Source organism: Acipenser ruthenus, chromosome 17, assembly GCF_902713425.1.
Source record: "Acipenser ruthenus chromosome 17, fAciRut3.2 maternal haplotype, whole genome shotgun sequence".
In the NCBI taxonomy this organism is placed as follows: Eukaryota; Metazoa; Chordata; class Actinopteri; order Acipenseriformes; family Acipenseridae; genus Acipenser; species Acipenser ruthenus.
Window position 1 is genome coordinate 14971086 of NC_081205.1, and position 13321 is coordinate 14984406.

Consider the following 13321-nt stretch of genomic DNA (forward strand, 5'->3'; position numbering starts at 1 on the left):
TAGATAGCTATATGCCTCTTTGAAAAAAAAAAAGCACACAATAGTTTTTGTTATAACCTTGATTTTATTTTAGGTTTGTACAAAACAGTTAAGTGTATGTACCAAGGAGAAGAATAAGCCTGACTTCTATTATATGTAAACTTATGGAAACTATAATAAGATCCAAAATGGAAAATTACCTATATGGTAACAATATCCTGGGAGACAGCCAGCATGGTTTTAGGAAAGGGAGATCGTGTCTAACTAACCTACTTGACTTTTTTGAGGATGCAACATTGAAAATTCGGCCCATCTTGCTCGTTTGGTTGTTAGTAGCTTACTGATCCCAGAATCTCATCAAGCAGCTTCTTGAAGGATCCCAGGGTGTCAGCTTCAACAACATTACTGGGGCGTTGGTTCCAGACCCTCACAATTCTCTGTGTAAAAAAGTGCCTCCTATTTTCTGTTCTGAATGCCCCTTTTCTTTTTTCAGGTCATATTTGTGTTGGAGTCACAGCAAATGTATGAGTTGTATAAGTGTACAGTTTCCTGTAAGAGAAATATTGAACAGAAAACACTTGACTCCAAATATTTGTGGGAGTCATAGGTTCTATTGTACACATTACTTGTTGTTTAGTTTGCAGAAATCATCAACACACGCAGACCACAACACTTAAAACAGTAGCCACTGGACATGCATGAGAGAAAGAATGTGATTTATACCAGCAGGAGCAATGCAGCTCCACCTGTGGGTAACAGTGTTACTTGTGACAATCACTGGACTTGCCCGATATTCATTCATTCATTCATTCATTCATTCATTCATTCATTCATTCTCTCTCTCTCTCTCTCTCTCTCTCTCTCTCTCTCTCTCTCTCACACACAAAGAACCAGCTAGAGCTACAGTTTCTTTTGTTTTATTAATTCCACTAGCATTCAGAGTACTCAATGTGGAGGCAGACAGTTAAACGATTGCTCAAGGTGGAGGCAGACAGTTAAACAGATTGCTCAATGTGGAGGCAGACAGTTAAACAGGTGGCCTGTTCAGCACTGCCTCACCCACGATAATATAAACACAGACTCCTCTAGAGAGAGACAACACATGAAATAAGCGTAAAAGAGCAGGATATGAAGAGTGAAGAGACCTTCCCTGGAGCCCCTTATCACTTCATATAACAAGGGGACACTGCCCCTTGGGAGACATGTAGAAGTTTGGTAGCGTATATTCTAGTAGAACCTCTACTGGTCTGCAGTGCTGAAACAGTTCACAATAACCTGCTTTCAGTAAGCGCCTGAAAAGCAAGATTGGGTGGAAAGGATATCTATGAAGGAGTTGGGCTAGACAGGATACCTATGAAGGAGTCGGGCTAGATAAAGGTAACACCACAGGTGCTGTTTTGAGAAAATCACTTTAAAACTTTGAAACAATTGAAAAAGCTAATATTTGGTTGGAACATACTAATACAGCAATGAATTAACTTAATGGATCGATCTTTCTAATTGAACTGCAAGTTACAATGCCTACATGTTAGTTAATTACCTTTGTGCAACTAAAAAGCTGTGTGTCAGAGTTACACTGTGTAACCACGTAACGGGGTTCAGCAGCGCCCTCTTTGGCCACTTTTTTATTGCGTCACTCCCAAGGGTTTGTCGTGTGCCAGTGCTAAGTTTCAGCACTCTACCTCAGCTCGATAAGCCACAGCATGTGCGGATGGACCTCATACCAGCACCGTATACCAGACACATACTCAAATGTTAAATGGGAATCATATATTGTCCAGTTGCAGATTGGATTGTAAAAACACAACAAAGACTGGATCAAGTGTATATAGATGCTGAATAGATGCCACATACAGTAATATAGAGCAAGCCGAAAAACTATACTAACAGCATTTACGAAGGTGCTAGGAATATTTTTTTTTTTTTTTGTGGGGTCACATGACCAGATTTCCTGGCAGTTCACAATTTGACCCCATTGACAGTGTTATGGCACGTGCTTCTAATTCTTTGTCCAGTCCTACTAAAGAGGTTCTAAAGAGAGAGAGAGCCACTGAGGGAGACAGGGGGAGCAGGTGCTGGCTCTACCTACGAGCTTGTGAATTTCTTCACAGTGATGACAATCAACGCCATGAGGACTGAGGCCCCCAGGATTACAGCAATGACGATGGCAGCAATGGCGCCGGGACCCAGGGAGCCTGCAGGGGGAGACAGAGAGCAGGACAGCAGGTGCCATTATTTACACTGGAAGACTGCAGAAAAAAAAAACAACAACATGTGATTATCTTAAAGCACAAGAAAATCACATTCTGAACAGGTTGTGAAGTGAACTGTGTTTTACTCTGTAGTGCATATTTCAGACAGGGTGGGCTGCCTGCCTATCAGTGGTCCCATCTTCATCTATAATGCCCTAAATATGAAGTGTAGCACAAGCCACCTCTCGGACCTTTACATTGGTGCATGGTGTAGCTAACAAAATACTTTAAAACTTATTTTTTTCCTACAATTTAATTGACTGTAGGTCTCAGATGTGCAGTTTCGAAAATAACATAATAGAGCAAAACATTCATTTTTATTTCAAAACATGACATCTGGTACTATAAAAGGCCATTCTCAGTTTGTTTGCCCTGCTTTTCAGGAAATCTGTCACACTTGCACTTCCTGGTCCATTTCACCTCAGCAGTGTCTTCTGGGTCACGCATGTTACTGGCTGCAGAGCATGCCAGTCATTAGCAGAAGCAGCTGACAGGAAAGAAGGCCCTAAAGGGGTGGGAACAATGTCACTGTCCAGGTGAAATGACCAGGAAAGTGCATCTTAACCAAGTGTAGTCCCAGAGATCATGTTAAAATGAAAATATATACATTTATTTCAAAACTCCACATTTGAGAGCTTGCTGGTGAATGGATCTGCATGAGTGGAAATGCACGCTATGACTTTGCAATGATGATCACTTTAACGTCACAATTAGCCAGGCAAGTTCTGGCAGAGTCTGTTCAAACTGCTTTGATGTGTGTTTCCGATGGAAAGCTGCGCTCACCCGCCTCCCTGTCCACTGGCTGTGAGTGGGTGGTGTCCTCATACTCTGCAGTGAAGGGAGCGTGCGTCAGCTCATGGAACGTGCCCCTCATGGTGATTTCATAGGCCCCTCCTCCCGAGGAGGTGTCCAGGCTGTCACTCTGAGGTGTGGGGGCGTGGCCTGCTGGGCTCTCTGTGGAGAGAGAGAGGAAACACTCAGGGTCACTGTCACAAAGACGGCCGGAGTGGGTGGCGTCAGACCAGAAGCAGGAAATAAACAGACAGAGACTTGGAGTTTGATGGAGCTGAGCGAATGGTTTCGCTCAGCATTTAATAAAACAGCACAGAAAATAAAAGGTTTGAACACAAAACATGGGACACGGCACTATACGCCAAAATAAAAAAGACAAACAAAACGTACTACACTTAAACAGACAGACGAACAAACACGGTGAGTGAAAACACTTCTAATTACTTTACTTTGTTTTATTTTCTCCTTCTCTCTCTCCCGTTCTCCACTCACCGAACACCCAACCCCGAATGAAAGAAATGTGCATCTATATATACTATTGTGCTGGGATTCAATTACTAATTAATTATTCACTTGAATCCCAGGACGTGAATTAATTCTGTGCAACCCCGTGCTCACATATTACATTTAACCAGCACGTGAAGTGATTTGTGCCCTCCTCGTGCCTAAATATAAATCTACATTTTAAATCACACGTGAAACACAGACCCGTTTATATCCCGTATATCAATGACTATACACCAACATTAACACATGCACCATACAACACATAACACACAAATGCACACAGGGGCGGGGCGCATTGCCACAGTCACCCACCTAGAAACACACTGCACAATCTGCGTGTTCACTGGATTTATTTCACACAGAGTTTTTCCTGAATAAAGTGGTTGGTCAATGGGTTTTTATAATAAGTTATCAAGAAACACGAGTGGTAAAAAATGAGTCTAGAGCATAGTTGTTTTTGTCCGCCCCCTCCATTTGACTAAGCAAATAAACAGCAATCTGGCACAGGGGTTGCTCTTTGGTGTTGATGGTAGAATATTTTTCCATGTGTCTGTGAATGGGGCTCTTTGTAGGAGAAGCTGTTTGGTGCTGATCGTACAGAACACTCCCTCCCTCCCTCTCGCAGCTCGCAGTCACATTCCGCGGAGAGTCTAAATGCAATTCACAGAACTGTGATACCAGCTGAATGCGGACCCTGCCCCGGAACTCTCCCTGGCAACCAGCACGCCCAGAATAATGTGGGTTTATACCATCTACATGTTCCTAATATTACACCATTATGTGTCTATCCCGCTCTATTGCTTTTTCTCAGATCATTACTGACCATGCTGTCCCTGCAAAGTTGTTCCTTTTCCAATGTAGGGTTTGCTTCTGAAAAGAGTTCAACAGCTGACTTTTTGAAGGGATTGTTTGATGGAGATCAATCTCGTCCGTAAATCTTCTTGTGTTGCTCATCCAATCCTCTTTGCCAGGAGGGGAGTTGCAGCCCCCCCTCCTCATTCACTTTGCCACCCAGGAGGGGAGTTGAATCCCCCCCCCCCTCCCACCACCACTCCTGCCCCCTCGTTCCTGATGAAGTGCACATTTCAGCCGGAGCCTGTGACCAGAGAAGTATTTTTAACACGTTGGGAAATAACACCTATTGACTTTGTGCTGTGAGGAACCCGCAGGTACAGCTCCCTGGGCCCTGGCCAGCGGCTCAGTCAATGAATGAGTCTCTCTCCGGACACAAAGGAGCACTTGTGCTGGGGGCTGATACAGTGAGGGGGGCATCTTAAACAGACTTGTTTATGAACACGCTGGAAAAGTGCAGCTTCTGGAAAAAACTACCTGGAATAATAATGTTTCTTTAATTTAATCTTTCAAAGACCTCACTATTTTAGAAGCTGTGCAGTGTGTCACTGTGGGTTTGTAACTTCAGAAGTGCAAAATGTCATCATGTTGTGTTTCCAGTGCAGATTTCCTCCTGAACAGTGCCATTACCATCAGCAGGAAAAAACGTGGAGAATAAATACACATGAAAGATGAGGTGAAGATATTATGGTGGCCGTCAAATGTTTGCACTTTTAAAGTTAAAAACATTTAGTGACTCCAAAGATTCATTTCAACGTGCGCTCCCTTTTTTCTTACTGTGGGTCAGCTGCCAATGAGTCCAGGCAGCCTACACTACTTCTCAATGAGTCCAGGCAGCCTACACTACTTCTCAATGAGTCCAGGCAGCTTACCCTACTTCTCAATGAGTCCAGGCAGCCTACACTACTTCTCAATGAGTCCAGGCAGCCTACACTACTTCTCAATGGGGGTAGGAGCTCTTAAAATATACAAATCCACTGGGCCGGTTGAGATCCTCCCAATAGTACTCAAAGAAATGAAAGAAGTTATTTACAAACCGCTAACCAAGATCATGGAACAGTCTCTTGACACAGGGGTTGTACCGACAGACTGGAAAACTGCAAATGTAATACCGATCCACAAAAAGGGAGACAAAACCGAACCAGGTAACTACAGACCAATAAGCCTGACTTCTATTATATGTAAACTTAGGGAAACTATAATAAGATCCAAAATTACATATATGGTAACAGTATCCTGGGAGACAGTCAGCATGGTTTTAGGAAAGGGAGATCGTGTCTAACTAACGTGCTTGATTTTTTTGAGGATGCAACATCGACAATGGATAATTGCAAAGCATACGACATGGTTTATTTAGATTTCCAGAAAGCTTTTGACAAAGTCCCGCATAAAAGATTAATTCTCAAACTGAATGCAGTAGGGATTCAAGGAAATGCATGCACATGGATTAGGGAGTGGTTAACAGGTAGAAAACAGAAAGTACTGATTAGAGGAGAAACCTCAAAATGGAGCGAGGTAACCAGTGGTGTACCACAGGGATCAGTATTAGGTCCTCTGCTATTCCTAATCTACATTAATGATTTAGATTCTGGTATAGTAAGCAAACTCGTTAAATTTGCAGACGACACAAAAATAGGAGGAGTGGCAAACACTGTTGCAGCAGCAAAGGTCATTCAAAATTATCTAGACAGCATTCAGAACTGTGCAGACACATGGCAAATGAAATTTAATAGACAAAAGTGTAAAGTATTCCACGCAGGCAATAAAAATGTGCATTATAAATATCATATGGGAGATACTGAAATTGAAGAAGGGATCTATGAAAAAGACCTAGGATTTTATGTTGACACAGAAATGTCTTCATCTAGACAATGTGGGGAAGCTATAAAAAGGCAAACAGGATGCTCGGATATATTGTGAGAAGTGTTGAATTTAAATCAAGGGAAGTAATGTTAAAACTTTACAATGCATTAGTAAGACCTCACCTAGAATATTGTGTTCAGTTCTGGTCACCTCGTTACAAAAAGGATATTGCTGCTCTAGAAAGAGTGCAAAGAAGAGCAACCAGAATTATCCCGGGTTTAAAAGGCATGTCGTATGCAGACAGGCTAAAAGAATTTAAAGGTATAGACAATGTCGACCCAGGGGACTTTTTTGACCTGAAAAAAGAAACAAGGACCAGGGGTCACAAATGGAGATTAGATAAAGGGGTATTCAGAACAGAAAATAGAAGGCACTTTTTATACAGAGAATTGTGAGGGTCTGGAACCAACTCCCCAGTAATGTTGTTGAAGCCGACACCCTGGGATCATTCAAGAAGCTGCTTGATGAGATTCTGGGATCAATAAGCTACTAACAACCAAACGAGCAAGATGGGCTGAATGGCCTCCTCTCATTTGTAAACTTTCTTATGATCTTATGTTCAATGAGTCCAGGCAGCTTACCCTACTTTTCAATGAGTCCAGACAGCTTTCCCTGCTTCTCAATGAGTCCAGGCAGCCTACACTACTTCTCAATGAGTCCAGGTAGCCTACACTACTTCTCAATGAGTCCAGGCAGCCTACACTACTTCTCAATGAGTCCAGGCAGCCTACACTACTTCTCAATGAGTCCAGGTAGCCTACACTACTTCTCCCACTCGGTCCAGCTTGGCGCCACACAATCATTTCAATGTTATACTTAGCAGCTGTTTTAAACATTTCAGTTTGTGTCCATTGCCCCAGGAACACAAGCTTGTCTCTTCATACCCACTGGCCACGCTGTCCTTCACAAGCCCACAGTTACACCAGAGTATTTTGCTGTCTCTGTTGATGATGACTTGCATGAATGCTGTTTTATAAGGAGAACTGTGTTTTTCTTCAATCTGAATTGTGTTTATATTAATTTCACCAAAATTATTAAAATATTTTTTTCTTGATATTTCACCCTTTGCTCATCTAGTAAAAACTTTCAGGATATATTTTTTTAACTGGGTAGGCTTATTTATTTATCTTTTTAATCAGAGAATTAGTACTCAGTTGTCTTATTAGCTAAACCTTTATCAGTGTTTGAAGCTATGGGTGGTGAAGGCATTGTTTGTCTACATGGCCGAGAGATCATTTGAATGTTAGATTTGTTTATTTGTTTATTATCTGTTTATTTAGCAGACAGCTTTATCCAGATTGATGGCTGTTTTCATTGTCCCTTTTGGGACCTTCGACACTGTCTTTCAGAGTAAAAGAAGCACTTCTCATAGATATGTTGCAAAACAGGGCAGTGACTATATATTTATTTTTGCACACAAAACACAAAATAAACAAAGCAAAAGCCTAACTGTTGAAATCCAAGATGAGTGCTAATCATACGCAGGCTGTCACTACAGCCCCATTTCACATGCTTTGATTAATCCATAAAAGAAAGATTTCAAGATTAAAAGCAATGCTAATGTGTGCTTTAAAATCCATACTCTCATAACCCATAATTGTTATTTAGTTCGAGCAAACCTGATTTTTAGATACAAAAATAAACTGCATCTTCCTGCTACAGTATCTAATCACTACCCTGTCTGAAGGTCACATGATGCAGTGATTACAGCAGGAAGCATCAGTTTTAAACAATATCATTGCATTCAAAAAACCTCCATACAATACCCATAAAAAACAAGCAAGATCTAACACAAGGAGAAAGAAATGGATTACAATGATGTGTTTAGGACTTCTTAAGATCATAATTGAAATGACACTGGGACTTGAACCTCGTACTGAAACAGGGCTAGCAGCAATGGTGACGCTACACTACACAGTAAAAATGCATTTAGTTTTTAAACAAGTAAGACTCGAAACATTTAGAGAATAAAACAGATCACACTGATTACATATTTAGCTTTTAACCCGTGCTGAGACAAATATCTGAATAGTCAAACAAGCTTGGCTTGAAACGAATTCGGTGGCAGAAAACCTCTTATGTGTTCATATAACAGAATTTATAAATGAACGTCTCAAAAAGATATCATGCTAGGAAACCAATGATGTCAGAAATAAAGAAAAAACACATTCTACTAACAAACACCTGTAATTTGATGGGGTATTGGGTTTATTTTACTTCTGGGACATTTTTCACTGTATAACAAAATGAAAGAATTGAAAATGTACATTTTAAATGCATATTTGAATGTATCTGTCCAAGTACAACTTTCACATTTTAAATGATTAACAATGAAAACCCTTACAATAAATATGTACCTATGCTACTAATTATGACGATACTTTTGCTCACAATAATACAGTCTGTCTGAACTTTTCATGGAGTTTGCAGTCATTCTGTGTGATTCTTATCATACTGTGAGGTTTATCTTTTGAAAAGTCTGCATTGCTTTAACTAGGAGCTCAGGAGCTGCTGTTCACTTCTAGATCAGGAAAGATCAAGTGTCTTTATATTTGTAAAAAGCAGCCCCACATCTAGCGCACTGCAGTGCCAGCAAAACTAAAGGAAATGTGTTCCAAAGTGGCAGATCCCCAAATGGTTCTGTTCTTCCACAGTATTGGAGACATGGCAAAAAAGAACCAATCAAAATGATTGCAGACATCCTGACAAGGGAAGGAACAGTAAAGCAAGAAGAAAAAGGAATTAGGAGCTGCTTACAGTTGCTGAGTTTGAAATTATGAAACAACACTGTCAGGGTTTCCAGTCACAAATACACGGCAGATCCAATAAGACTAAATTAGATTCCTGTGTGTGGATTCGTGTTGGGCTGAATGCATGAGCACCTCTGATACAAAAACCAGATGAGTGTTTAGGAAAGTGTTTCAGCAGGTATGAAGCAGGGTGAGACCTGGACCTCACCCGAGCAGACTGACACCCGTGTCCTCACATTACCCCTCTGGTTATCTTGGCTGTTGCAATGCTGGAGGATACAGAAACAAATATGTTTACAGAGTGATTCTACCTCCTTCACCAGGCTGGTCTCTGCTCAGATTTAACCAGAGGGGGGCGCTGTGGAGGCCATTCAGTTACCATATTCAGTTTCTTGTAGTTCTATCAGATTAGAGAGTGTTGTCACAAGAGCATTACGACAACAGGCCTGTGCAAAGCATGGCTGTTGAACAATATACGGCTCATGGAAATGTATAATGTGTCTCTTTTGATTTCCAATGGGAGTCTCCAATTCAGCACTCTTTATGGGTTTGAAAACTACAAGGGAAGCATGAGGAGCACAAACATACTGAACTGAAGCATGGGCTTTTGCAGTTAATCCTTATTTCATTTTCATATCTCTTTAAAATATCTTTGCTTTTTCCAGTCAGCTATTTTGACTTCTTTTCTGCTCAAGTATTGTTAGTACTGTATATATTTTATTCTCTGTCTCTTAAGCGCTCCCTGGTTATCTGTGCAGATCTTTCAGCCAAAGAAGTTGGGCAGCCCTGAGCTACAGTACAGCAAGGCTCTGCCAACTGAGAGTATAAGTCAGTGTGAAGAGAACTACAGCAGCCAAACAGAGAATGTTTGTAGAAATCAAATGGAAATTAATAAAAGTTCCTTTCAGAAATGTATTCTGAATAAATCCAAGTTGAAATTGCAGTCGTTTCCATTTGTAGTTGTGCTGATACCTTTGTGGAGCTTTTGGTTTTCATGACACAAAGATATCCAGTCCTCTCTCCGAGGAATGCAGTGTCTGGTTTTATTTTTAAACTCAGTTTGAATAAAAATTTGTGATTTTAGCCTGTTCAGTTGTTATTATTGAGCTGTTTGTATACCTCACTGTGCTTGTGCTCTTTGCTTCCCTCATGGGCAATACCTAATCCATGAACATAATCCGTTCTCCTATAAAGCGCTGCCTTAAAATGTGGTTTGCGCTGCTTTGACTTTATCAGTTTGGGTTGGAGCATGTACAAGCTGTTTCCACCATGCAGGGGGAGATCACTTTTCATACTTCCCAACAGTCCCATTTCAGCTGCTTCCTACTTAATTTTTTATTTTATTTATTTTATTTAAAAATGTAGTGTGCCCAATTACGTTACCCTTGAATTTCTTCCCAGTTTGGAATGTCCAATCATTTTTCCCCTCTCTGCAACAATTCCCCACACAGCTCAGGAGAATGAAAGGTTCAATGGACGTCCTCTGATCCCACGACCTAGCCAGCTTCCTCTTACACCCAGGAACTCGAGAGCAGATGTCAGCGAGCTACTAGCCTCTGGAGAACAATGGCCAGCCCTGCAGGTATCCACTTTTGAGCACACTGCTGTAGCATGATGAGGAGAAACTGTTGCTGCTCTGTGTCCTGGTTTGGAATGTGCAGATATCACTGCTATACATGAAGAGTTGTTGCTCTGTGCCTTGGTTTGGAATGTACGTATAAAACTGCAATCAAGCTAATAAACTGTCTGAGATCAAGCTATGAAATGAATTCCTCCAACTGAAAGTGATGCAGAGAAGTCACCATGTCACCAGTTATAAAGAACGAGCCCTGCTGAGAGGGACTAACCATGCAGTCCAGAGCCATGTCCATCATTACAATGAGGCAAGCAGGGACTCCACAGCAATCCTGGAGTGCAACTGGAATGAAGGTGCTGCTCTAATAGCGGCTTGTACTGAATACCAAACAAACAGCAATTCCTTTAGGAACATCTAGCGCTGAAATTCTTTACAGGTTTGGTAATTGGAAGTCTTTTTTTAAAAGCCACATCTAGTATTCCAATGTATATGTCCACGTATTTTTCATATCACTGAATATTTAAGGAGTATGTGCTTTTAGAACATGTAAAAAGAACTGTAGCATTGTAATAAATTTGTGCAGGGAGATACCATACCAACACATACACAGACACTTACACATATACATACACATTTACACCTCAACTTCAACCGCTATATAAGTCAAAATGGCATATTAGTAGCAGGATGTCCTGGACAAAACTCAATATTTGGAAAATATCTAAAAAATAAATAAAATTATTTAGTCATTTAGCTGACACTTTTATCCAAAGCGATTTACAGAGATTAGGGGTTGAACTATGCAACATCAACAACTGCTGTTGCAGAGTCAATTCAGGTGGTGTTTATTTTTATTTATTATATAGCAATATTTTTGGAATCTAATATCAGGGTATTTTCAATCAGATCTCTGGTTTCAGTAAGAAATTTAATAAATCTGGTTTCACTCCAGACACAACAATGAATCAGAACACGACTCAATCACATTCCAGACACAACAATGAATCAGAACACGACTCAATCACATTCCAGACACAACAATGGATCAGAACACGACTCAATCACACTCCAGACACAACAATGAATCAGAACACGACTCAGTCACACTCCAGACACAAAAATGAATCAGAACACGACTCAGTCACACTCCAGACACAACAATGAATCAGAACACGACTCAGTCACACTCCAGACACAACAATGAATCAGAACACGACTCAGTCACACTCCAGACACAACAATGAATCAGAATACGGCTCAATCAAAGGGTTTTTCTCTTCGGTAGCACAGTCCAGAACTTATCATTACAACTTGTAATTAAAGACTTAAAATTCAAATCAAATTACACTCAAATGTGTTTTTTTTTTTTCATTTGAGGGAAGAATTACAAATACAAAATTCAACTTTGAGATGCTGGCCCTAGCCAGGAGACCCACTGTGGTTCTTGCCTTGGGTCAGGCAGCCATAGAGAGGAGTCAGGCAATGTGGGATCCATGGAAAACAGAAGGTAGCAGATCCTGAACTCGCTTACCTGATCGTGCAGCAGCCAGCAGAGACCCCAGGAAAGTAAGGAGGAGGAGGAGGAAGATCCTTGGAGAGCCATGAGGAGCCATCCTTCCAGAGGAGAGTCAGCGGGCAATATCAGAGCCTCGTCCACAAGGGTTAAAGATGGAGAGCAGGAGAGAGAGCGAGAGGAAGACCTGCTGTACAATAGCCACTTTGTCAGCACCTCAGGACTGCTCACCAGCTCACCCACCAACCCCAACCCTTCAGGACACACACACAGGAGCCCTTCTCCAGAGCAGGCAGGCAGGCCCCTCCCCTACCCCACATCCCAGGATTAACTATTCACTGTCCCGGGACAAAAGGCGCTCCACAGGCAAGCCAAGGAAATTGCTCCAAACCCCAGAGGAGCAGTGATTTTAGTCACACAAAGTTCCAGCAGCCTAGGGCTTGAAAATAGTCTTGTTTATGTTATGTGCAAACACTGAGATTAGCAGGCAGCCCTTCTGGAGCTGGTGTGTATAATTGTGTTGGTGTTTGTAATTCCTGTGCAGTATAAGCAGGAGCTAAGAAATAAACTGCAGCCTTTTTATCAGCCAGAGCAGGGGGCCACGGTATAACAGACTGGCTCCTGGTCTAATGGTCAGTAGATGCACAGTGCATCATATGAATACTTTCTACCCTCTGAATATGCATAGCCACATACCTTCCCCAGGGCCCATGAAGTCTCGCCGGCCCTGCCCGCACAGGGCAATTCATTAAAACATGCTGACACATATTGTATATCAATCAAATACTCTACAGCTATGGCCAAAAGTTTAGCATCACCTACAATTTTGAGACTGAGACATAAAAGTCAGGACTGCCCAGTCCCTGACCACATTCCGGCGCCTCCTTAAGACTCACCTCTTCAAACAGCACCTGTAGAACTCCTCTGTTGTATCCTGGGACACTATCACCCTTCATTTAAATATGCTTTATTTTGCTCTTATCTGCCCCCTATTTTACTGCATTTAATCCTGTACCTCAGAATATTGTAATCTGCCAAGTGTTTAATCTGTAGTATTTTGTACTTAATCATATCCTGATGTAACTATCACTATTTAATCATATCCTGATGTAACTTTCACTATTATCTGCTGTATTATTGAATTGTGGTTTGTCACACTTGAGAATTATTGTATTTCTTGTTCTTATTGTATGACTTATATTGTAACACTTGAATGTATTTGTATTTGCTTGCGATT

The 13321-nt window shown here is 41.3% G+C and overlaps 1 protein-coding gene across 1 annotated transcript; it reads right to left on the reverse strand.

The window, feature by feature from the left end:
- Positions 1-1734: 1734 nt before the first annotated feature.
- On the reverse strand, positions 1735-12337 carry snorc (secondary ossification center associated regulator of chondrocyte maturation). The gene is made up of 3 exons (XM_034038066.3): positions 12103-12337; positions 3015-3185; positions 1735-2174 (listed from the first exon to the last, which is right to left on the reverse strand). The coding sequence occupies exons 1-3, from the start codon at positions 12182-12184 to the stop codon at positions 2065-2067; spliced, it is 363 nt and encodes a 120-aa protein (XP_033893957.1). The 5' UTR covers positions 12185-12337; the 3' UTR covers positions 1735-2064.
- Between the last annotated feature and the right edge of the window lie 984 nt (positions 12338-13321).